The 26,328-nt window shown below is 38.5% G+C and overlaps 1 protein-coding gene across 2 annotated transcripts in view; it reads right to left on the minus strand.

Moving 5' to 3' along the window:
* ESRRG (estrogen related receptor gamma) overlaps window positions 1-26,328 on the minus strand; it is a 375,092-nt gene that overhangs the window by 93,183 nt on the left and 255,581 nt on the right. Inside the window, exon 5 of one of the 2 annotated variants that reach the window (XM_086629453.1) lies at window positions 23,057-23,173. The exons of the other annotated variant lie outside the window; for it this stretch is intronic. Within the exon in view, the coding sequence (XP_086485579.1) occupies window positions 23,057-23,173 (117 nt within the window). The remainder of the gene's footprint in view (window positions 1-23,056; window positions 23,174-26,328) is intronic. 2 annotated transcript variants of the gene reach the window in all.

Below are 26,328 nucleotides of genomic sequence, written 5' to 3' on the forward strand. Positions count from 1 at the left end.
TTCTCTGGGCAAGCTGTTCCACAGTGCCTCACCACCCTCAGGTTCTTGCTGTCTGGTCAACACAGGGAATAAGGAAGAGAGAAGCACTAACTTAAGACTGTATTACACAAAGACCTCTGTTGACTTTAATCCATGACCTCATGATGATGCACTGGTTCAGAGAAACTCAAGAAGAACAGTTTTAAGAAAAATTGATGAATATCAGTCATTCTGACCAAAACTGACATTTCGGAGAAAAACAATACTCATTCTATGCACATTGTACTGGTTTAAATTAAATGCATATGTGAACGCTTGGCAGAAATAAAGAAAAAAAATCATCTGTTGATGGATAAGACCAATACTTGTGTTGTAAGAGGAAAGAGAGAAGGAGAGGAGAGAGAAAAGACCTCTTGTAAGACAAAAAGTTCAAGTTATTCTTTTCCCAAAGTGCATGCATGACTACAAATGTTAACACCTGCTATTTTTATAGCAACAGCAAATCCCAAAGTATTTCACAAATCAATCATATCTTGAAAAAAGAGAATAAGCATGAGAGAAATCCAGCAGATACCTCAGTGATGTCGTGCAGTAGTTTAGGAAGGGAAGTAATAGGAATACTTTACATCTTCAAAATTAGAATTTCACTTAAGAATCTTTCCAGAGAAACAAAAAACTTCAGATTGCACTGCCATAATACACCAAAGCGTTAGGAGGCAGTTAGAGAGAAAATAATGGGAAGCTTTTAAATGTTACAAGTTCTCATTAAAAAACAAAACATTATCTCCACATTTATTCTGTGGGAAGCCTATCTGTTGTAATTTGAAGAATGCAGCTTCAGATACACAGAAATATGCAGAAGATACCATGGAACTGAATAACTTTTAAATTAATTTATCAAAGTTCCTACAATTCTTTGTTCAAAGAAGGCAAAGCAATCAATATTAAGCAAATAAAGTTCACCTGCATCTATCCAAAGCATTTTATTAAATACAAAGCTGAGGGTGAGATACTGCAATTGGTTAATGCCTGAGGCTTTCATCTCTGGAGACCTGGGTTCAAAGCCTTGCTCAGACAACAAAGCAGCACATTTACAGATGTCAGCAAACCAAATTTGATAGCTGTTTCCCTGAAATACTGACTATATCTTTCCTTGTGTTTGCAAAACATAAAACTCCACTACTAAGAGCAATCTTTTCTATACACATTTCCATCAGTCAACCTCTTCAGAGTGGCATAATTTGCCACCCCTTTTCATACGAGACCTGGGACAGAATAAACAGCCTTTAGGTCATGCCTCAGGTACACGGGCCATAGAAATTAGCTGAACTGTGTCACTGGAGCTTTTTCTGCCATCTTCATCAAACTACTTGGTGATATGATTGCCATCAATATCATGTCACCTGCGCATCTTTTAAGAGGATATTAATGTAAGGAGTATTTATATGAAAAAGGTGGGGATTTTACCCCCAAAATCTCCATGCTCACGCTTACCCATGAAATGATGAGTAACGACTTCTGGAAAATAGCCACTATGTATAGATGTTTGCTGCTGGCAAAACCAGTTTCAAACAGCTTAAAACGTACCCTCAAGGTCCGTTTTAAGGCCCTCTAAGGGCCCTTAAAAAAAGGGACCCTCAGCTGACCGAACACCTGAAGGAAAACTGTAATCATATGCAAATACCTCTGCAGTGCTTGGACTTTTCATGTAGCGCACAACTTCAGAAACATTACCTTGTAGGCTTGTTTACTCAGAGACAATCAGTTAGACTCATCCTTCTTGGTGGACGAGAAGCTCAATATGAGCCGGCAATGTGCTCTTGCGGCCCAGAAGGCCAACCGCGTCCTGGGCTGCATCAAGAGGAGCGTGGCCAGCAGGTCGAGGGAGGTGATTCTCCCCCTCTACTCTGCCCTCGTGAGACCTCACCTGGAGTACTGCGTCCAGTTCTGGAGTCCCCAACATAAGAAGGACATGGACCAGTTGGAGAGGGTCCAGAGGAGGGCCACGAAGATGATAAGAGGGCTGGAGCACCTTTCCTATGAGGACAGGCTGAAAGAGTTGGGGCTCTTCAGCCTGGAGAAGAGGAGGCTCCGGGGTGACCTTATAGCGGTCTTCCAGTACCTCAAGGGGGCCTACAAGAAAGATGGGGAGAGGCTGTTCAGGAGGGCCAGTTGTGATAGGACAAGGGGTAATGGTTTTAAAATAGAGGGAGGTAGATTCAGGTTGGATATTAGGAAAAAATTTTTTACCATGAGAGTTGTAGAACACTGGAACAGGTTGCCCAGAGAGGTGGTGGATGCTCCATCCCTGGAGACGTTCAAGGCCCGGTTGGATGAGGCCCTGAGCAACCTGATCTAGTTGGAGATATCCCTGTTCCTTGCAGGGGGGTTGGACTAGATGGCCTTTGAAGGTCCCTTCCAGCCCTAATGATTCTATGATTCTATGATTCTTTTCACTTTTCCCTCTTCCTTCTAAACATTCAGAGACATATGGAACTCTAAAACTGGAGTATCTTTCTTTTCAGAATGCAACCTGAAGGTTTCAGTAAAATTTGCAATTTGACTTTGCTATAGACGGATATCAAGGGTTAACAGGGATAACAGGGATAAAAGAATGTCAGTAATTAAAAAACATAGCAAGTTATGTTAATATTAACACTTCGTTCTCCGTAGGGATCATGACTTCAGAATGTTGCAGAAACTAAAAAACAACGCAAAAAACACCGAAACACTGCTATCCACATTTCACAATATTCACCAAAACCAAACCATAAAAGAAAAAAGAACTGACTGAATTTTCACATGGTTATTGGAACATCATCTGCATGCCATGCTGCATTTTCCATGACTCCAGAAACATGTTTGTCTTTCATGAAAAGACTCATACTGATAAGCAGGCTGGAAGTGATAGCATAATTAGAAATGCTCATTGTACTATTATTCAATATCTAACGGGCTTTCAAGTCGTATTTTAAAGGTTTAAGAAATGCAAAACAAATGACATGAACTTCAGGATGTCTGAAGAACTTCTTTTCCTTTCTTTCATTTACCTGATTCCCAGTCATGTGATTCCTTTCTCTAATTGTCTTATGATTTCATCTTATTTCTCCACAGGAAAGTTGTCTTTTTTGGGGGGAAGGTAAAAAATTAATTCTCTTTCCATGAAAGATCTTGGCTCCCCAGAATTTTTTCATCATCTTTTCTAGAGCAGAGATGAATCCTCACTTTGTCACTTCCAGAAAAACAGAGACCACCAAAGGAGGACTGTAATCTATGAAAAAGCTAGTTGATTTGCTAGAACTACACCCTGCAAAAATACTACTGTTGCATTTTTCTGCTGTTATGTCTGAGTTCTGCCACTTTGAAACTCAATTCTGCTTCTTAAAATACCAGACTTAACTCAGTTTTTACACTTCTATTCTGCTCCATCTAGTGGATTATTGATTTTTGCAATGAATGCTGCAACAATAGTATTCTAATATACCATGCTGGGTTAGCTATTAGGGCAAGGGACCATGTTCAAATGATTATTTTTTTGGCTTTAGATGAAACAAATTAAGTCACATTCCTGGGTACCTGGATAAGACTATAGGATTCTGGCAGCATGTTCATGCAACATAAATGGGAAAATAGTGTCATTTAATTATATCACTGAAATGAGACTAGTAAAGGACAGGCCTTGATTATAAGGGACAGGTGGCAAAATTTCTCCTGGTGCTTGCACAATTTACTAGGTCAGTCCTGGGGAAAAAGAATATTCCATGCCTGTGCTGTTTTGCTAAACATCGATATCCTCCAGGCTTCATAGCCTAGATTTCAGAGTTTTCTTCCTGAACTCGGTGACAGGCAAAATTAAGTTACACGCTTGATAAGCTGCTTTGTTTGCACGATATGAATAACTTTATTCAACCAATGTCTCTTCAGTACATATACATTTTTGGGTGGCTTTTTTCTGAGCGGCATTGTTTATAATACTGTCTTTAAAGACTGCTTTTCAGGATTTCTGCTAACTTTTCAGAAGGATGTTTAAGGTAATGAGAGTTTGACTGATGAGAGAAAAAATTAGGTAATTAGTCCACCCTCATGTGTAGCTCGTTTCAAATCAATGCTGCTTTTAACAGTAAGACTATTTGTTTCCTTTTCAAAAGCAAATATGAAAAAAGTTAGCCAACAAAAACCCTTGCATCAATGAATCAATAATACCTGTTCACACAAAGAATCATTGGAAGCAACAATTCAAAGACAATGCTATTTATTTGTCTAGTAGGCTAGGTGTAGGATGCAGATTCTGTGAAGCAATTTACAGCATAAGAAGAAAATATTAATTTACACTCCCAAACCACATATAGTTACTACATTGTGTTTGATTTCAACTATGAATCTAGCTTGCTAAGTGTACGGGCCTATCACAAAAACTAAAAGCCAGTTGAAATATTAAGCCCAGAGTTTTCCAAAGAATTGTGAGACTTTCAAATACTTATCATTTGTTTCTAGTTTTGATTTTTTTTTCTTTAACATAATAGGCAGCTCCAGTAGTTTGTTATAACTGGATGAGACTAACTCCAGACTGATTTGCCTTTCAGGATTTTATTATAATAGTATGCACCTATATAGCACTTTCTATCAAAGAATCTTGAAATGTTCCATAAATATCAATTCAATAAGCCTCACAACATGTTGGTGAGATAGCTCCGTATTATTTTATCTATTATAATTTTGCTGGAGGCACATGAAATAGAAGTGACTTGTTCTGAAAGAAAAATTAGTCTGGATTCCTATCCTCTGATTTAACCACTAGAATTACTCTCTCCATGAAAACATGGCTACTCCCAGACCAACAGTAGCTTTGTCATTGACTTTAACGGAGTCGTGATTTCTTGAAAAGACAGACAAAAAAAAAAAATCTTTCTTAATAATTTGCAACTGAACACTACTTCTTAGGTTCAACATCCTGCATTATTTGACGTATCTTCACTAAACTTCATCCTAGAAACAGACAACCGACTTCACCAGAGAAGCAATAAATGTCTTAAAGATTTTAAGTATGCGTACAATTGACCTCACACATTGTAATAGTGCTGGCAATATGACAATATAGTCCTCTGCTCTGTAGTGCTGGAATTCATGAGAGTCACAGTTGTGACTTTGCAAACAGGACTGCAGACTGAATTTGCAGAAGTGACTTCCATTTTTACATTCACAATTTTGCAATCACCGTAGTTGTGAGAACAGTGATATGCATTAAGGTAATTGATTGTGCTTTGAAATCAAGTAATCAAATGAGCATCAATTAAGCCTGCAAATGTTTGAAGCCACAGAAGTACAAGTGAAATTATCTTTCCTTGCAAAGCTCTCAGCAAAATACACTAGGCAAAACTGTGTCTTCTTTCCAGATCAGCCTTGCAACAAATATTTAGTGAACATATCAAAGATTCAGACTGTGTGATAAATGAATGTAATACCTGCGGGGTCTATATGTGGTCTTTTTCTATTTCGTATCTCGCTCTACACTTAATATGCAAATCCAACAAAAGGATATATATGTCCTATGTACCACAATGCCCAGCTTCTTCCATCTGACCCACCTAACGGAGCCACAACCAGTTCAGGCTCTTTGTACAGTGCACAGAGGAAGTCAGGCATCTCAGGACAGAATATAAACAAGCCAACGTACACACGCTGCTGTCATCTACACCTAGTTTATATGGTCAATTATATGGAACTTTCAGACCTATGCCTCCAGGCTTCCTGGAAACACCTTGCCCCATTCCGATTCGTAGCCTCATTCCTGTCTCTACAGGAAGGTAAATCACCATGTCTTTTCTTCAGGAAACTTGGATTTCTTATCTTAGAAAATACAGTAACATCAGTTCCTTCAAGGTTTAGAGCACTTACACAGATTTACGCCCTCCTCTATCTGACGGAATGAAAAGGTATCCCTGCTCCTGGGAAAAAGCACTCACTCTATCTGTTATAGCAAGGCTGTTGGATAAAACAGAGAAATCATCCTGGATGCAGAAACCGTATCTCTTCCTTCCCACACCCTGGTGGCCTGCCTTAAGTTGCTGAAACATAACAATGGGATCACTGGTATGTTACAGAAGAAAGCAACTGTGGACACTTGTCGTGGTTTAAGCCCAACTGGCAACTAAACCCCAGTCAGCCGCTCGCTTACTCTCTCCAGGTGGGATGGAGGAGAGAATCGGAACAGTAAAAGTGAGAAAAGTCATGGGTTGAGATAAAGACAGTTTAACAGGTAAAGCAAAAGCCGCTCGTGCAAGCAGAGAAAACCAAAGAATTCATTCATCACTTTCCATCAGCAGGCAGGTGTCCAGTCATCTCCAAGAAATCAGGGCTCCATCACGTGTAACAGTTACTTGGGAAGACAAACACCATCATCACTCTGAATGCCCCCTGCCTCCTCCTTCTTCCCCCAGCTTTATATGCTGAGCATGAGGTCCTATGGTATGGAATATCCCTTTGTTCAGCTGAGGTCAGCTGTCCCAGCTGTGTCCTCTCCCAACTTCTTGTGCACCCCTAGCCCACCCACTGGTGAGGTGGGGTGAGAAGCAGAAAAGGCCTTGATGCTGGGCAAGCACTGCTCAGCAGTAATGAAAACACCTCTGTGTTATCAACACTGTTTCCCGTACAAACCCAAAACACAGCCCCATACCAGCTACTGTGAAGAAAATTAACTCTATTCCAGCAAAAATCAGCACACCATTATATTTTGTATTGGTCTGTTGAGGCGTGAAGGTGTGCCAGATCGAGCTCTCAGGGGACTGAAAGGAACATCTTTGGTCCTAAATTTAAACAGAAGATAAGTAGTAAGCTGTTCAGACCTGTCAAAACAGACATTTCTGTGTTTGCACAGATGTATGCCACTGTAGATGGCTGCAGAAAATCTAAGGGCACTATAGAAACTCCAGCACCTGGGTATATCAGGAAATTCCACTCTTAGAAGATGAACAGGATTTCGCAGGACTGTCACTTAGGATCAAAGCAGATAAACTCCACCTAACTCTGCACTTTACGTAACCAGAGTATCCTGGTGGAATCTAGCATAATTTCAGATGGGATTATTGTTATATATGCAAAATTCCCTGCTGATTCCCTGCTATTATATGCAAAATTCCCTTAATCTCAGGTTATCATTTAGCATTCTGGATTCATTTTAAAACAAAACAAAAAAAATCCCAGCCATTTTTAAGCTACAAGAAAAGAAAAAACACTGTTCAAGAGTGTTTGACTACTCAACCTGAATCTGCAAATGTCTATTACTGCGGATAATGTTTGGTGCTTTACTAATTCCAATGAAACTACCAGGAAAATCCCATCCCATAATAAGTGTTGGCAGTACTGCATCCTGAAATTGTAAACTCCTGAGGCACAAACCTGTCTATAAAACTCTTGGACATCTAAGGTGCTATAAAAATAATAATGCATTCAGCTTTATGCAATTTTCAGCTAAAAATCAGTCAATCCCTCTTCACTGCCCTCCCTCCTCCACACAGTTACCACAGAAATTTTGTTCTGTTAGGGTAATATATATTTTTAATGCAAAATTTCAACAGGAACCATTTTTTATGGTCTACTAATAAACCCTTGAAAACAGGGATTTATAATGGAAACAGTGACGGACCCTTAACTACAGTGTATGCAAGTATAATAAAAAGAATTAATGTAGTCAATTTGTACTACTGTTCTCAGAACAAAAAAAACCTCTATTTCAACCGCAATCCTTTCAACAGCTGATTGGCAAGCCTGTCCATTTCTAGTCTGCAGTGTTGTCAGTTGTCTTCAACATGATAATGAGCCTGTCACCATATTCAAATAGCCCTGTGACAGCATGTTTTGTGAGCATGACGTCCACTGCAAAGGGTCTGTCAAAAAGCACCTTTCAGAAAATGAAAAGAGAATGCTTTTCTGATGATAAATCTAATTTCTTCATAGCTAAAAGAGTGAGATTTTTCATCTGATTTTGTCAGTGTTGTGTTGCGTTTGTGTCTTCAGATAATCCTGCGTTCTGATGCAGAAAATTTTAAAGTTACCTGTAAAGACAAAGTGAGAAATAATAATCTTTTCTGAGTTCACTGGAGGCTTTGCCTAAAACTGCAGTGCTGCTGGCTTTCCATCAAATTAAAACTGGAGGGGGGAGGGAATGGCATGGGAGGTTAGCTTGTTACTAGAAGCAAATAAGGCTCACAGTAAAGATCTCAAAAGTCTACACACTTCATTCGTTAGGGTTTTCACTCTTTCCCAAACAGCCTATTAAAAAATCTCCCTTGCTCTGTGTGGTCCTAGTTAAGTATGACCAGGTTGCAAGAAATTCTCTGGCTTTCAGACCAAGCAGGGAGAACACAGACACAGGCAGAGCTCTCAAGTATTCTTATGATTCCAGGCTGCCATACAGACTGCAGCACTACATATGCCACGTTCAGCTGCCACCAGTGGTAATGGTCAGCTATGGAAATTTTCACTGAGAGGAAAACTTAAAATAGTTTAACCACACAGATTCCTTTGGATATGTGTAAGCACCTTCCATTAATACCAACAGGAAATATACAGGTGCGTTGAAACAGTGTTTTATTTTGGCTGTTGACAGAAGCTCTCCTTAACTTCACTTCATCTTTTAGGATTCTTTTCATCAGTAGCTGATTGAAGAATCCACATATAAAGGGAAGTGTTACAAAGAGAAATATAAAACCCGAAACCAACAAGCAATAAAGCTTTGTCTCTTTCAGTCATTGGTTGAGAAAGGGGTGGCACCAGCTGGACTTTGAAGTCCCAGGCTGAATGACACACTAACCTCAGAGCAGAAGTTCTACTTGTAGCTGTGCCTCTTACACCACATGGCATTTTTACTACGCAACTCGTGTTCTCTTTACTTTAGGTTAAATACTATAAAATGAGGATATTACTGCCTATGCCACAGGAGTGCTCTAAAACTCTAAATATTCTCTGAAAAAATTGTTGACAAGCTTATGATGCACTCAGTACAGAAAAATGATGTTGCACAAGTCCAATTTCAATGTTATTAAACAAGTTTGTGTCCTTAAATATTTGTGAAAAACAGTGAACCTGTAGTGTTAAGATACCAAACAAGTGGATTTCCTCTGCTAACTACTGACTAGTACTAAACCTAAGTATTTTACTATTAGTACTACCTAGTGTCTTTCAGACAAGTAAGAACATGAGGTTCACGGTCACATAAGGCTACAGTGTAAAGGCTGTACCTGCAAGAACCTGGTGGAATTTCTTTGAGGTTAGAGAGAGACAGATCCTACAGGTGTGAAGGTGCAACTGACCTTTGTCACCTCCAGCAGTTGCCTTTGAAAGGACCTGCACTGCTTTTGTCTTACAACCTCAATTTTTTTTTCTTCTGTTTACACATATGAACAAATACAACATCCATATTTATTCTGCCTATAATTCACGACTAAAATTACGAGTGAATATGGAATTTGATTAATTCGGGTCTAACAAGCTGAAACGACAATTTTACTGATAAACAATTTTTTTTTTCCTTTTAGTAAGAGGAAAACTTTATTAGAGGAACTGTATTTTGAATTTGGATTATACAACACGGTATTCTACACTTGATAGTGTAATTCAATATACCTGTAACTGAATAAATTGCAAAGGTAGGATTTTTAAACAGTTAAGTGAAGGCATCTAAGCATTACGCAGCTTTAGACAGCACAAATGGACAATCAACATTAAACATGACTGATTTTTAAATTCTTCATTGCTCAGCTGGAGGGAATTATTACAAGGCCAAAAAACAGAGCTGTGGACAGCTGGCTTTGTGCAGTACAAGTTCTCTGCCTCTATTTTCAAGCCATTCATTTCTTTGGAAAAAAAAAAAAAACCATAAAAAAAGAAAGCAAAAGAGAAAAAAAAAATCTCAACTAGGCCATACAAACATACAAAGCAAGCTTGGGTCTCTAGGACTTTTATTGTCTCAGGGAGTCGTCACCACCCCGAACCCTCATTAAAGCTGAAGAAATGCTGGAACGGCATTAAAATGAACGCAAACCATTTGCCGCAATCTTCTGCTCACGCCATCTCCAAATGAAGGCAGGCATTGCATAATCCAGGCAGCTAGAGCTCCTGACAGGTGGATGATTTATGCTCATAGTCGGAAGAATCGGAGAGCCTGCAGAGGACACAGCGTGAGCAAGGTGGTGGCGAGACAGATGCTCTCAGTGGGCTTGCAGAGGCTGGCAGGCTCCAGCTAGCTCAGGTGCAACCTGAACACTTTAGTACTGAACTCATATTGCCTAGATTTCAGCACAGCAAGATACCATTTACAATATTATGTACAGTAGATATACTATCAAACCTATCTGTGTGCTATTTATCTCTCTCAATTTGTGTATACACACACACAATATTTTTTTTTTCCTATTTGCAGTTCAACTTACTGTGTTTATGTTCACTTCGCATGTCATATTCTCCATCAAAAAAGAAAGGGCAGATTAGGACAAATTCTGCATTGTTACAGCCACACAGCACAAGTGAAACCACCAGAGTTGAACAGATGTAAGTGGGGGAAGAATTTGGCTCTAGCTTTCAGAGAACGGGGATAGATCTGGGATACTGAAAATCCTTTCAGTGTTTTAAGAGTGTTTGAAAGCTAGGAAAGATGAAAACACATCCACAGGTCCAAATGTATTGGGGTATTCTAGTCACTTACATTACATGTCTGCAAAGCACAGGAAATGCCACAATCACGTTGTTCTGCAGAAAATGCATCATATTAACAAAATACAATGAGAACGACAATCATGTCATCTGCTTTTTTAATCTTTCAATAGAACAAGTTCATCTGTGTCATTCAGGGGTATCCAAAAATCCCATCCAAAACCATGACATTATTTCCAACCATATAATTCAGCTTCCTATTCAAAAAGGAAGTATGTGTAATAGATGTGGGGGTTTGAACTTTCCCTCCTGTTCTGTAAGCAAGAGACTGGTCTATTAAAAAAAAACAAACAAACAAACAACAAACCAACACACACACAAACAAGATACTATACCTGTTTGTGTCATGCAACTATATGTTCATTCATTCTTTAATATAAATGGTGAAGCCGGAATTAAATTATTTTAAGTATATCAACAAAATAAACAATTCACCTGCCTCATATCAGACCTGCCACATTCTCCAAGCAAACCTGTCAATTAAGTATGTAGCTTTCAGGGGCAACCAAAGAGTTAAAGCATTCAAATGTGCACACTGCAGGTTATCTGGGTTGAATCTGGGACTTTGCTGACTCTCAACTCCTTTCCACTTTAACAGATGGGGTCAAAGGTGGAACTGCAGATGAGAATTAAAGACACATACATCCCTTTAATCAGATAACACATTCAAAGACTTGCAAATTCCCAAGAAGCCACTTTACAGGCACGTGTCACGGGCTATTCCATAAAGGGGGAGGGAACTGTGGAGAGGAAGGAAAGAGGACTTATTTCAGTTAACCAGCATTAAAAAAGGCAGGAAATTAGAGAAAACAAATGGGAACAAAGTGGGATGGATTGCTAGCATTCAGAATGCTTTCTGATTGCACACATCTCTCTAGAGAGAAACTCCAACGTTTGAAGCCTTCACACTCTGCATCTAAATGCTTTTTCTAACTTCATTAAAGCAGCCGTGTTTAAGAATACTTCATAACAAGTATTTTAATTAGAGATGAGCTGAAGTATCTTGCCAGTATGGATATCTCCAGCAATACCAGGGTGCCCAGGAGGAAACACAGTCATTCAGTCTGACTAGTAGTCACAAAACAGTGCAGGTCAGGCAACAAGAACCTCAAGAAATTAATGATTCTCTCTCCCAGCTGGCCAGAAAAAGACTGCCTGGGAGGATATGTGCTCGCAGCAACTATTTTCTCATCAGAATTCTTCTGATACAATTGTGGTATGAAGAGGACAAAGAATAGAAAATCATGAAAATGAGAGAAGATAAAAGAAGAGTCTTATGTCATCTTAGCTAGTCTGTGGCTTTGTTCTCTGATTACTGCATTCCTTTGCATCTCACACAAGACCAAGCAATGGGGCATGTGGCATGCTCTGTCAGATGAAAAGCACCAGCAAAGACTTTGCCTTTACACACCAGACTCAAAGGTGTTCCAACCTCTCTTCTTGTCTGGAATACAGTCAGAGATTTGTGATTTGGGGTGATGTTCTTAAGGGCTGCTGAAAAGAGGAGCCTATTCAGTTCCTTTATAGTAAGATCATCACACTTACAGCTTCCCTTCTCAGACTGATCCTTCACCCAAGGTACAACTTAGCAGAAGCTTTTCTAGTACGTCTTTGACTGAGAATTCACAAAAGCGATACATTTAGACTGGTATTTTAAAACAGCTTTCTACTTTTAAGGTAAACATTCATTTTCCTATTTGGGTATTTAGCACTTATTGGCCTTGAAATTAGAAGCTTAAGAGCTTTCATTAAAAGTTCAACAGGGGAACCAGCAAGCAGCTTGTGAACTTAAAAATTGGTTCAGAGTTAAGAGCTCTCCTAACATTCAATAATCATGGGCAGGTAACCTCAATCTGGACCCAAAGTGTATTTACATCATCTCTTAAGTTATCTTATCTGATTCTGCAAACTATATCCAGAAACGCAGAAGTTCTGGTGACTTACGACAAATATGTTTCTCCTCTTACGTTTCAGTGGATAACCCTTGGGATTGGTCATGCAATGAAACTTAAGGTGCCTGTTTCTTAAGCTTTCATTGAATTACGGAAAATAGGAAAACAAGATAGAACTTAGGAAATCTGCGCATGGGACACCATTGTAAACCCAATCTGGCATGCTGCCATGAAAAGCAACATGTGGTTGTACAACTGCTTAAGAAATGATATGAGATCGACCAGTTTGTTAATTCAGACTGGAATGAAAGACATGGCCTGCCTCAAACGCCTTTCTTCAGTCAAAGGGCAATCATGATGCAATAAATAATTTTGATATGGCTGACTAAAACCAACAAGAACAGCACTGCTGTATGGACTACCTCCTGGCTACAAAAAGGAAATAAAAGAAGACGACAAAAGACAAGGATGATGGTCTTCTATTACTTGTCGATTCCCAGGGTCTGCACATGCTCAGCATGCAGCAAGTCACCAACACTCTCTCTTGCTAGTCAAGCGGTTTTGCTACAAAATGTTTGCAACACATCAACAATTCTGCAACTGAGGGCACAGACTGGAGTTAAGCTGATTATAGAACAGTATCACTCAGATTTTCTTTCAGAAAGTATTTTAATTTTGCTAAATTAACTACTTTAATAATCAAATGGTTTTATGTGGACTGTAATAAGATCCTATGCAAGCAAGTTGTACCAAATGTTGACTTTGAATCTGCTGCACTAAAACTGTAAATCAAACTGACATCTGATCTTATACTTGATGATCCTGAGAAATAAAATCAGATGCTTAAGAAGAGAAAAACGGATGAACATATTAACTTTGTTGGAACAATAAAGAGCAAACAGGAAAATATTGATATTATTCAGTAAGTGAATATATTTAACCTAGCTTGTGTTTGACTTTCTCCAGAATCATTAATCTAATAAAAGACTATTGAGGCTTAAAATAAAGCTATGTTTTCAATTTCTAAAGATTAATAGCTATATTAAGTCACTTTTATGAGGGAAACAGACTCCTCCCATAGTTTCCCTTTTCTGTCATATAAATACCCAAAGAAAAGAAAAAGAAAGAAAAAGGAGGAAGAAAGAAAAAAGAAAAGGCTGGTTAGATGAGATCTATTGCTAGAATAGCTAGCAAGCACAGCAAAATTTGACATAATGACAATTCACTGCTGAAGATGACATTTATTTCAGATTTCAGGATGTTGACTTTCAACTACAAAAGCCAAATTACAAACTGCAAATGAAAAAATATTCCAGCCTCACACAGTGACTCAGTGAATAGAAGTGACAAAGACTCGCCACTGGTAAAAACACCTCCGGCTTAAAAACGGACAGTGACTGACCAGAGGGAAGACTGTGGCTTAGTTACATTAGCATCCTGATAAACCATGTTGATTAGAACTTTTTTTTTGTAGGACAGCAGAGATTTAGAAGTGTGAAATATTTGAGGGATAGCACTATAGGAGGTCAGAGGTGACAAATGCAGATGGCAATTTTAGCGCTTCTCAACACATTCACTGCTTTGGCTAAGGGAAGAGGCCAAAAGAGTTCCTCAACCTCCAAGCTTTTTGGTGTCAATCCATCCCAAGCAGCCAAAGTCTGCCTGTACATCTGCCACATGGGTTCTATTTAGCAACACCTACATCATTCCAGCACTTCACCCCAAATAATCCTGCCATACATCCCGTTGTTTCTACTAAGATTTTACACAGTGGAAGTCTTATTGAGGAGGTCCAAGAAAGGGCTAGGTCAAATACAAAAAGGAGTTGGCTCCAAAGTGGCATATTAGAGATACGTACATGCATCACTGCTAAACTCACCTTCTACCCGAGATGCTAAACCTATTCCCCTCAAGCAGGGGATGTGCAAATATCTGCACAGCAGAAACTGAAAAGTGAAGAATACCAATAACGTTAATGACGCTCTTTACAAAATGACCCTTATTTAATATAGAGCAGGACCCATGTACAAGAACTCACGCACTCTGCAATAAATGGCAGTGCCATATTGATGTATGTGTTTATGGGTGGCAGAGACCAAGAATGAAAGGCAGCTATTTGTCTGGGAGCTCATGGGAAAAGATGCCATATCATACACAGTCCTACATCCTTCAGATTTGTTTCTACCTTCCCTTATCACTTACATCGCTGTCACTGTACTTTCAGCGCATAAGCAAACGTTCACAGGGCCTAAATCCACTGAGCGTCTTTTTTTTTTAAATAGAATAATTATTTCTAGAAAAACAGAAAAATACTGCTTCCTTATTTTTAGGATCAAAAGAAGAAATATGACAAATTAGTATGCTCAGTTAACAACCTTGGATTGTACTAATATTTTCTTGTCATAAAGTGATTAATTTTTAATGGTATTCCAATTTAAGTAGACATGTGAATCTGCAGAAGCTAGTCCTTCTAATTCTGAGGAAGTAACAGGTAAGGTATGTGCACTAAGAAAAATACCATTGATTTTAATCCCATTCAAAAATGTTTCAAACTCTCTATTTTTAATAACAAAACTACAAAGTAACTATAGGCCGAATGCATTCTTCACTGATGCCTGCCTGGCCCTGCAAACAACTGCACTCACTGAGATTCTCATCAGTGACGACTGCAGGAGCAGAATCAAGCCTAACATCTAATCCCAACGAAGCTGCAGATGAGTGGGCCAGCAAACAGCTTTGACTCCAGATGTGCAGATGTTAAAGTCAAAAAAAATATGTTCACAAACCTGTGGAAAGCCAAGAAATGTAAATAGTTCTCAAACACAGATTTATAAACAATGCTGCTTTCTCTACATCCACTTCATACCGCCTCTTTTATGAAAGTGGGGTATTTGTATAAAGGGATAACAGCGAAACAAAATTGTATCTAGAAAGAGAGAAATTTTGTTCAAAGACTGAGTTCAGTGAACTGCTGGGATTTCTCTGTTTCATTCCCAATGAGATTATGGGGACCAAAAATGCTCAGAGGCAGAAGATAAACCAGACTGGCATAACACTGCAACACAAGCACCGTGAGAACTTCTCAGGAGGCTGACAGCTGGTCTTAGCTGTAGGTACTTTCGCATGATTTCTAAATGCAGAAAGAATATCCACATCTCTAATACTTGCTTTTTCTTGAGTATTTTTTAATGGATGAATAGAAGTGCTAGTTGCTTGAGCTCACTAGAAACACTAACCTGCAGTTGAATAGTTTGTCCTTCCTCATCAGTTACAGAGAGTGGATAGTCATGAGCCGTGTTTTAGGGCAGACAAATTGGGCTGTCAGTTCTAATGTGTGAACTGGGCTATCAGGCCACATTTTGGTTAGGAGGAAAGAGGCCTACTTATGAACACCAACACCACTTAGAGATTAGTTTCTATTGTTTCCAAGGAGATTTAACAGGTCCCAATATATATTAAACCAAGCACAGGTTGAATGAAAGAAAGAAAAGGAGAGCAAGGAGGAAGGGGACAAAAAAAGAGGGGGAGGAGGAGGAAGAAATAAAAAGGAGGGGAAGGGAGAAATTGAAGGCATGAACTAAAAGGGGAGAAGGGGGGAAGAAAAAGGGGAGAAGGGGGGGAAGAAAAAGGGGAGAAGGGGGGAAGAAAAAGGGGAGAAGGGGGGAAGAAAAAGGGGAGAAGGGGGGAAGAAAAAGGGGAGAAGGGGGGAAGAAAAAGGGGAGAAGGGGGGAAGAAAAAGGGGAGAAGGGGGGAAGAAAAAGGGGAGAAGGGGGGAAGAAAAAGGGGAGAAGGGGGGAAGAAAAAGGGGAGAAGGGGGGAAGAAAAAGGGGAGAAGGGGGGAAGAAAAAGGGGAGAAGGGGGGAGAAAAAGGGGAGAAGGGGGGAAGAAAAAGGGGAGAAGGGGGAAGAAAAAGGGGAGAAGGGGGAAGAAAAAGGGGAGAAGGGGGAAGAAAAAGGGGAGAAGGGGGAAGAAAAAGGGGAGAAGGGGGGAAGAAAAAGGGGAGAAGGGGGGAAGAAAAAGGGGAGAAGGGGGGAAGAAAAAGGGGAAAGAGACACTTCCAAAAAATATCTGCACTAGAAATCAAACTCCTTCATAATACATTGAAACATAGAAAAGGGTTGATATTCAGAAGGGACCTCAACAGAAGATTCACCATGTTATCACTTGATGTTATAACACAGGAGGTTTGTTTAATATCCTGCACTAATGAAGGAGCTCCTTAAGTGTAATATTATGATAGCATAAGAAATATTGTGGAGGTCAACGCCGCTCTATTAACTGTCACGCTGTACAGAAATATTTTCTTTGAATACCATTAATGTTTTCTCCTTCCCTTTGTTCTAATTTCTGAAGGCAGCAGAAACTAAAACTTCCTCCACAATAATTTCTGCTTTCTTCTTGGTAGACTAATGGTATTAGACTTGTGAGAGAAATTTACCTTGGCAATGTCTCATGCACAGGTCTTTTCAAAGGAGATGTTGTTAGGAGGAATCCTATTAAGCAGGCTTTTTCGCTAGCCTCAAAACATAGGTGATAACACATTTTTAGTTATAAAGAGGATTGCTTAGTTTTATTTATCATTTTGAGAGAGAATCCATTAATCTGCTCCTGTGTATATCATGCATCTCTTTACATAAGAGTAAACTAAAGCTTCCTATTCTCCTTGCTTTATCAGATTCATTTTCACAGATTGTCAAAACCAGAAAGGATCAATATGATAATTTAATCCGATCTGCTGCTTAACACAAGACAAAGATGTTCATACGGTAATCTTTGCATAATAAACTCAGTAATTTATGTTTTAAAATACAAATACCTCTCAAAAAAAATGTATTCTTATACTTAATGAAATCTCTCAAAATGTGAAGCAAAAATACTTTAGAGAACCCCCATTTTAGCACCTTAAAAAAAGTTTAAGTAATGTTTAATAACATTCTGGTTCATTATAGGACTGTGATCATCTAAAACACTCAAGCATTTTGAAAACTGTCAGTAGTTGCTTTTATTCAGATTGGTGGTGAAGGAAAAAACCTAAAATATGGGATTTCTTTACACACAAGGCAGATTCTGACTACCGCCTTAACATTGCCCTAGGGATACTGAAGTCACTTCGAGAGATTTTTAAAAAAATCCAAGAAAACTACTGAATGAGACGTGTTAAGGGCTACTCAGTAAGGAGCGCAAGCACAACGTGCTAACTGCACTACTATGATGAGAAGGGTTACACTGAAATCAGCATTGTCAGATGATGAGCTTGGAGAGTTTCTATTAATTTTTAGAGCCTAAATGACTGCTAACATACTAGCAACAGTAAAGATTCCCAGACACGACAAGGTATATTGCTGATTTCCCCATAGCATTGCTTGCTAAACCTGTCAAATGAACAGCAATCTAGCATAGCTCCATCAGCTTCCATTAATATTAGTCGAGGATCTGGCCTCCCATTTTTAATAGCTGGACTAATTAAGCTGGAATTCTGTCACACTCTTTATTCTAACTGGGTACAAAATGGCTGATGATAAATTGTAAAGGCCATCCATTCATAAGGAAAATACAAACACGATTACGTGAAATGACCCAAATTTTCTGCTATTTCATTATGGTATAATTTACTCTTAAAGTAAACTTAAATTTGTTTCTTCATGCATCACCCACTCAAGAACTACACTTTCTGAAATAACAAGCAATGCAGATCAGTCACGACAAATAACCCATAAAAAATTTTGAAAACATCCAGATATCAGAGATGAGAGATATATGGGAGATGTTTTGGTGTCAACAGTCCTGTAAGAAGTATGAACAAGCACTGCTCAGAACTGTGCGAGGTAAGACAGGATACAATATTTCAGATGGTCTAAGCTGCGTCAGTGCCACTCAATAGGTTCCCCTCTGAACTGTAATTTTTAACCTTGCAACAGCATAGGGACAGATAAAACAAAGGCTATGGCTTTGCCTCCATGGAGAAAACTAAAACATATGGACTAACCTCTTGAAATAATAGTTATATGAACGCTGCATCTGAAACAAAAAGTACTTTTATTTTGGAATAATTACTCCAGTGGAATTATTGCACGTGGGTAGCTATTCTGAGCAAGATCTGCAGCGTAATAAACTTGGAATAATATCTTCTATCACAGACACACGCTAGCAAGTAGTCCCACAGATAGTATTAAAAGCCATATAGTACTAATGAAAGACTAAAAGTAGAATTCAACCAGACCAACTAGCAATAGGGAGGGGGGGGAAGAAGTCAGATATCTACCTATGATTTCCCATATCAACTTAGGCAGTTTTACATCCAATTTTCCTTCTTAGAAAATAAAAAAAAAAAAAAAATCAACCCCTTTTTCTCACTCCAACTAGCTGTATAAAAAGAAAAATAGCTAAAACACCCAATCTTGCACATGAATTTAGATTTAATTCTACCACCTGAAGCAAACTGATCACTGGCTTCCAAAGTGTTTGAAAGGCCAAACTTAAAAGACTGATTATAAACCAACAGAACTGAAAACTAGAGAATGTCTTAAAGCATTAATTTTTAAAAAGAACAAATTATTGTTTCCTGCTCCCTTTTAGAAACTGCAATATTATTTAAAGATATCACTAAGGATACATTTGAAAAGTTTCTCCCCTTATGTTGTTTTATCTGTTCTTGTGAATCTGAGAAAATCCATCAAAATATAAGCACAGTCAAAGAAGCTGTATTTCAAGAGGAGAACCAATTATGATCCTTGAAAATCTGATTTTTCATAATACTGACACACAGAATTAAAAATACAAAAATGTAAAATTTTTTGAGTAAAGCATATTCTGCTGTGCTGCTAACAACCGTTATCTAGGAAAGTAAACGAAAAGGTGACACCCTTATATTTGTCATGTGCCTTAAAGCTCATCGGCATCTGCTGAATGCTTCAGTGTAAAGCACAACACATGCTTGAAAGATTTCCATACACCTAGACTCATGTTTTCAAGTAACAGTCCGTGGGCTAAACCAAAAAAAGGTGTACCTCTGGATCAGTCTGTAGTAACTTTCTCGTGCTGCTCAACAGAAGATGCAGACAGGAGGCAGGACTTCAATTCCACGCCAGCTCAGCCCAGTATGACATTGCCTTACCCTTCCTTCTCTAGCTTCTGGCCCATGACTTATAAAATGTTAAGAATCTTGATCTAGGTATTGCTGGCTATGCCTCATCGACATCCTTGAGAATATATGCAGAAATTCCCCACTCCACCCTGTATTACATGTGACCAGAGATCTCTCCCAGGGTTTGACCTCAAGACATGGTCCCAGATTTCTAACACCAGGTCTCTCGCAAAAACACTAGATGCTGGATGAAAGGCACCATTATCTTCTGACAATAAATGATATAACATGCAGCTGTCATAAGAGAAGCCACTCAATATATTTGCTGTAAGTGGTTTTCGGACCTTGCCCTAAAAGCTGAAATAAAACTCACCATCTTTTTCCAGGCAGTGTGATTTCTATCATGAATTTTATGTGACAATGTAATAAAAAGTCCTTCCAAATGTGAAGGGAAGTGCAATGTCTGATAATTGTTTCACTTAGGATTACATTTAAAAACTGTTTGTCAAGGAAAATTTCTAGAAGAAAACTCCCCGCTAACAGGACAAGATTTCTAGAGAAGATACACCCTGGCAGATGTGCAGAAGTTCTTTTAAGGAATATGATGCTCCTCTCAAAGCTGCTAAAACTTGATTTTATTTCAGGTCTCAAACTAAATTTTTTTTGTAAATAGATTTAGGCTGTCAATTTCCAGGCATGCTGTGCCATCAGCATGTAGAGACCGCTGTGACAAACGTGGTGGCTGCAGCAGCAAATTTTATTATAAACTGGTAATTGAATTGAACAGGTTTACATTTGAATAGATTTACTGCAGCATGATCTCTGACATGCTGCATGGGACTGAAATCCTTGTCTGTACATAAAGAAACATTTAAGATACAGCAGGAATTATTTCAGCTCAGTGCAAGTCCATGCTAATCAATAAATTTACACCACTTTACACATGAAAGAAGTAAGTATATCATCTTTCTTCATTCTGTGCATAAAGGATGTGGTCAAACCCATAGCTCAAAACTCATCTCCAGACTTTCCCATAGGTAAAACCACCACCTGTCTCCAAAACTACCTTCCAACAAGAACAAAAGAAAAAAAAAAATCTCCATTCCAAGTACAGTCCTAAAAGCATACTATGAATCAGTATCGTTTCAAAAGTAAAAGTGGCCACTAGAGCAGGAAAGAAAAAGGAACACACTTGTAGGTTCTGTTAGGTTGTCCTGTTAGGTAGTAGGTAAGCAATATCTGAAAAGTAGATAAGCTAACTCTCCCCTAGATGAAAAGACTTAGTAATTAAATGTAAGTAGAAATCTTACTGTGTTCTGACAGAAAAATTCACACAATAAGAGTGGAATAACTATGATGTGCCCAGGAGCGAGGCTAACAAAGGAACCTGCATTTCAAAGGACTTAGTTATTTTGTATTTGTAGAACTTTCAGAAAAAGGCATGTATTTTTAGGGTAGACAATTTATGAAATTTTGACTAAGAAAACTTGTGGGATTGATTTGCATCCACAGACAAGGATCATTCATGCAAAAAATCTGATTCAAAATGTGCATCTGAATTGTCTAACTAAATTAACTCAGTTACTAAAATCGTTTGCAGAAACACAGTAAATCTGCAAACAATTTAGGTAACTGAGATAATTACTCATTTGTAGAAGAGTCACTTAATTTCCTCTTGCAGTCCCAGAAGCTGCGCACAGACTAGATTTTCAAATACATATGTTAATGGATGTGCAATAATTCCCCCCAAATCTAAAGGAAAAGGTCTAAACCAATTCCCCTGTATGTACTCTTGGTAGCACTGTTTCGTTTCCAAACAAGTTGCTCAATATATTTGTATGTTAGGGTGGTAGTGATAAGGGGTCTTAACTTACTAAAAAAAGGACATTAAGAAGCACAGTCTCTTTGAAAAGGTGCCATACTCGGACATTCCTTTCTTTCTACAGTTTATCTAGGCATCACAATTGAACCTTGAAGTAACTGCACCTAGTGGTCAGTTATAGGAGGATTTTGGCAAGTAAAGAACTCTCCCATCATCACTGGAAGAGAGGGTCAAATCCTGCCGTTCTTACTGAGGCAAAATCCCCATTGAATCTGACAGGAGTTTTGCTCAAGTAAGACTAAGGACAGCAGGATTTGGCTCACAGGATCATAGCATCTGCCAAAGCAGTTGCACAGAACAAGGTTTATTCTTAGTAAGTATAATCCAATAAGAATATGTCTGTAGGTGCGTGATAGGCCTAATTTGTCTATCATCTCGCCACTGGTCTATGTTGTTCTTGGATTTTGCCCTGATAGCTGTATACTTAAACTTGTTTTAAATTACCATCAAACGACTTGCAAAAAACAGCCATCTATTAAAGCTGACTTTTTAACCACTGACAAAGCAAAACTGCATGGTACTATTTTAAAGTGGTTTTTTTAACACAAAATACTTTCCACTGGAGACAATATTTAGAAAACGTTACATTGATTTTGTTGTAAAAGGTTTTCTGCCTCAGAAGTCCACGACATCTTCTGTTATTCTTTCTTGGAGGTAACGGTACACTATAATCATAACGTATACAATACATGCACGTAAAAGTGTATTTTTACATATACATTAACAGCAATAGAAGTGCATAGCAGGCTACCAAGATTTAAGGAATCGCCTCTTTCTGTAAAACAGATGAATCAAGTTTCAGGTGAGAGAGAAAATGTCCTTGGAACATTTTCTGTATTTACCTGTTATGTTAGTCAATATCTTCAAGACATTACTGATGAATTAAACCACTCAACATATACTTACTGTGAGGGGCAGGGGTTCTCAGATGCTTTTTTTTTTAATTACTTAAAAAAAAAAAAAAAGAGGGACATTTCTCATCTTCTGTATGCCATTATTTGCTCCAACGTAGTTACAGTAACTTCAATAGACGTACTCAATATTTACATTCGTTTAATCAAGAAGTAACCCTTTCATGTGTCCTGATGAAATGAAGACTGAGTAAAAATAGGAAAAAGGTACAGTGTGTGTTTCTGCCAGAACTGGGACACACCAACAGTGGATAAGGAATGGAAGAAAGAAATCTTTGAGAATTCATGATGATAAAGCATTAAGGAAAATGAGAGGATATATTCTGATGATTATTCTATTAGTTACCTACTGAAGGAGACGGAATGCTGGGGTACATTTTGCTGTACTACACAGTTAGAAATATTCCAGAGAAGATGAACTCTATGTAGATACATTGTGATTCCATAGCTCAGAAATAGACTGTTGGGAAGAGCAAGTATACATGAAAATTGCCTTTACAATAACTGATTAGAACGCTCACCGATCTCTCTTCTTTCTTGATTGCCTCACAATTGTTGCATGTGTTTGCAGAGAGATACATACTGACTTGATCAGTCTTACCTTCTTTCAGCATGCCGACTTTTAGACACTTCATGAAGCGGCAGGCTTGGCAGGACTTGCGTCTGCGCTTTGTGATTTCACATTCATTCGTTGCTGGACAGCTGTATTCTATGTTACCTGTAATAGGATGTACAGGAAAAGAGCACTATTCAGATTCACTGACTGACCAACACCATGGATATAAGATGTACTCATAACAATTGCTGTTGTGTTTCATTTTGGAGTATGTCAGAAGTAAACAGTGCTATAGAAAGCAAACATCTTTCAAGTAAAAATGAAAAGTCAAGTTAAAGGATGAGCTTTTTGACTTTTCTTTCTCAATCTAGACAGCTATATGAAAAAAATAAATATGCAAACCCACAATTAACATGAGTGTGTCTAGCTCCATACATGGTCCCTAGCAAAATCCTTCACGTAGGTTATTCCTGCTGGCAGGAGGAGGAAATTTTGTCATTTATTGTCTTTACCAAGTCACATGCTTAGGCTCCTAGCCTGAGCACTCTTCATTCCCTTTTTTTCACCAATTTCATGCGTCTTTCTTTGTCTAGAATACGAAAAGGAGACTGTCGTGCTTTATTGCACAAACAACTGGAACAGGTACTACGGAGCTTCAACCTTCTCCTTCCACAACGGGAGGCACAGTGTGTCAGGCAGGGCTCATCGGCATTGCTACCACCACATTGCCAGCGTGTTCTACAGCTGCCGGGTCAGATCTCTCAGCCAGGACATCTCCCCTTCTCTCTACACTTTAGACAGAGTTCTTGTACAGAGAGGCATCAGAAATAGGATCATTGCTACCAAGTTGTCAGAATAACAAAAACAGAGGCTTGCCTCTGCCTCTCCCAACTCTCCTTAAGGCCTAGAACAAGCTAGATCCTTAAATATGTGTGCCCTTGTGGGCAAACCAGTGTCTCCTTTTTTTTTTGTTACTGCTTAGTACCTACTATTTATCCTCAAAAATAAGAAAAAAAAAGCCTGAAGTCTGAAAATTAATGGGTAAAATACATATTTTTTTTTTACATTCCTTAAAATCACACCTTTGGGTATCAAAGTCCAAATGGGAGAACGTCTGTTCTCTTTCACCATAGTACCACTGCGCTTTTCATTAAACAGCTTAGCTCAGCTTATTCACCTGCCCAGTCATGCATCCTATTGCCCATGACTACATTCAGTACGACAGACTTTGCAGCAGTCAGAAGTTTCACCAGGAAACTGACTTTTAAATAAAGTATCTTCCCCATCAGCCTGTCACATCTTGCTTTAAAGGTATTTCTTTATTTTCTAACCCTTTCCCCCTGTGATTAAGTGCATTAGTATCTTAATGAAAATGCATTCTGTTTATTGCCCTCTTGGGAAGCAAGAGGTCATCACACCAAATGCATAAATTGTCATCAGAGACAGTCCGAGCATAATTGCAATTTTGCTGCTCCACGTTTGCTGCACTCGGGGTCCGTCAAAGTCCCCTGAAACATGCGCAGGTTCTAATAATTAGCATAGAGTCTGCCTGGGACCACAGCATTGATGAAATATTTCAGAGTTAATCACACTTTGTAAACACTGATTTATATTGACTACCTTTCTCCAGACTGATGTCTCCTCATTAAATATCACATTAGTGGATTGCAGGATTGCACAAAGACTCAAATGCTCAGCAACTGCTAATTCAACAGGAAGTAATACTTAAACCACTTACATCTATTGAAAATTGGTTAAGTATTTATGATAAAGGAGGTCTGCATGGTGCAATGTATATTCTGTCAATACAACCAGCATACTTTGCACAACCTTTTCAGGCCGTTGCAGGCCTTCCTCCTCCTGAGCATTGCTGCACGACTGACTTAGCAATGCTGGTGAGTAAAACAGATCTTGGTATGTCTGGATGCTAATGGTTCTCGTTGACAGAACTCAAACTTCAGTTTAGTCCTCGTCTCCTTCCTTAGCTCCTGAGAAGAAAGCTATTTAAGAAACTGAAGGATATGGTGGGTAGGAAATCAGCACAACATTTCTTGCAAAACTTTTTTCTGACACACATCAGTGAAATTAGGAAATAGCACTTCTGGAAGGATACATAGGAAAGGATGATAAGGGTAAGCTTAGAAAAAACTTCACTTTATCCTCTCACATTCCAATGAGGCATTCTTAGTGAGGCACAACCACTACACAGGGAGACCTTCAAAGCCTTTCACAAACTGTATCTAATTAACTTCATCATATTAAAGTAATAAATGTATTACTCGCTCTATTTAAAAAACAGAAATAAGGAATCAGAAATGCTTTGCACGAGATCAAAGATATCTTTGCACAAGGTCAGAAACAATCTTGAAGAAAAACAAGATCGAGATTACAACACAGAACTTCAAGCAGCAAAGCTCTGTACCAAGGCAAGTGGAGCGCTTCCACTAAAGCAGAAAGGCACAGATGACAAAGGTACAGATGTTGACATCAGAAAGTAGTATTCAAAACCAGAAAAATATAAGCAAGATTGCTTATTTCCCTAAGTAGATCCTTGTAATCCATACTCTGACATTTCAGTTTTGTGCAAAACCCTGTGAAACATGGCAAGGATCCATAGCATGCAGCACATTATTGCACAGATGTGAACTCACTTTTCCTACAAATTCTTGCCACCTAAAGAACTGTAAAATGAGCTATTATTCTAGTCACTTCGATTCTAGTACTTCAGCTTAGAGGGGGAATCTTCTATCAATTTAGGCTGCTTTACTTTAACGAATTACAATCTTAATTTTTGATATTAGAAAATAAACTTGGAAGATGTTGGAAAGAGTTCTTCCAATGAACTCAGTAGAGTTACAGTAACTGGATTAATTGCTGCAGCAAAGATTCACTTCTTAACAATGGCCATAGCTGGTTCACTTAAAATCTTTCAGCATTTTAGAATACAGCTAGATAGCAGTAAGAGTTCAAGTAAACTAATATTTTGTCACCACTTCACATATGAATGCAATATTTCATCAAACATCCCCACGGATAGACTTAATCAGTGAGCTTTCCTTAAAAAAAAAAACACAAACACAAAACCTCATGGAATTTTGCAATGGATATGTACCTGGACATATATCATACTCAAAATGCATTTTACCTAGCACTCAAATATTAGTGGATATATATTTTTTTGTAAAAATCTACATTTACTGCACATTGCAGGTCACGACAGCTCTCAATTTCTTATTTACTTCTGTACACAAAAAATAATGGAACAGAAATTATTTTAAGAAGCGCTTGGGAATCTGTACAATTTCATAAACATGCTA

Source organism: Tauraco erythrolophus, chromosome 2 (genome assembly GCF_009769465.1).
Source record: "Tauraco erythrolophus isolate bTauEry1 chromosome 2, bTauEry1.pri, whole genome shotgun sequence".
Taxonomy (NCBI): domain Eukaryota; kingdom Metazoa; phylum Chordata; class Aves; order Musophagiformes; family Musophagidae; genus Tauraco; species Tauraco erythrolophus.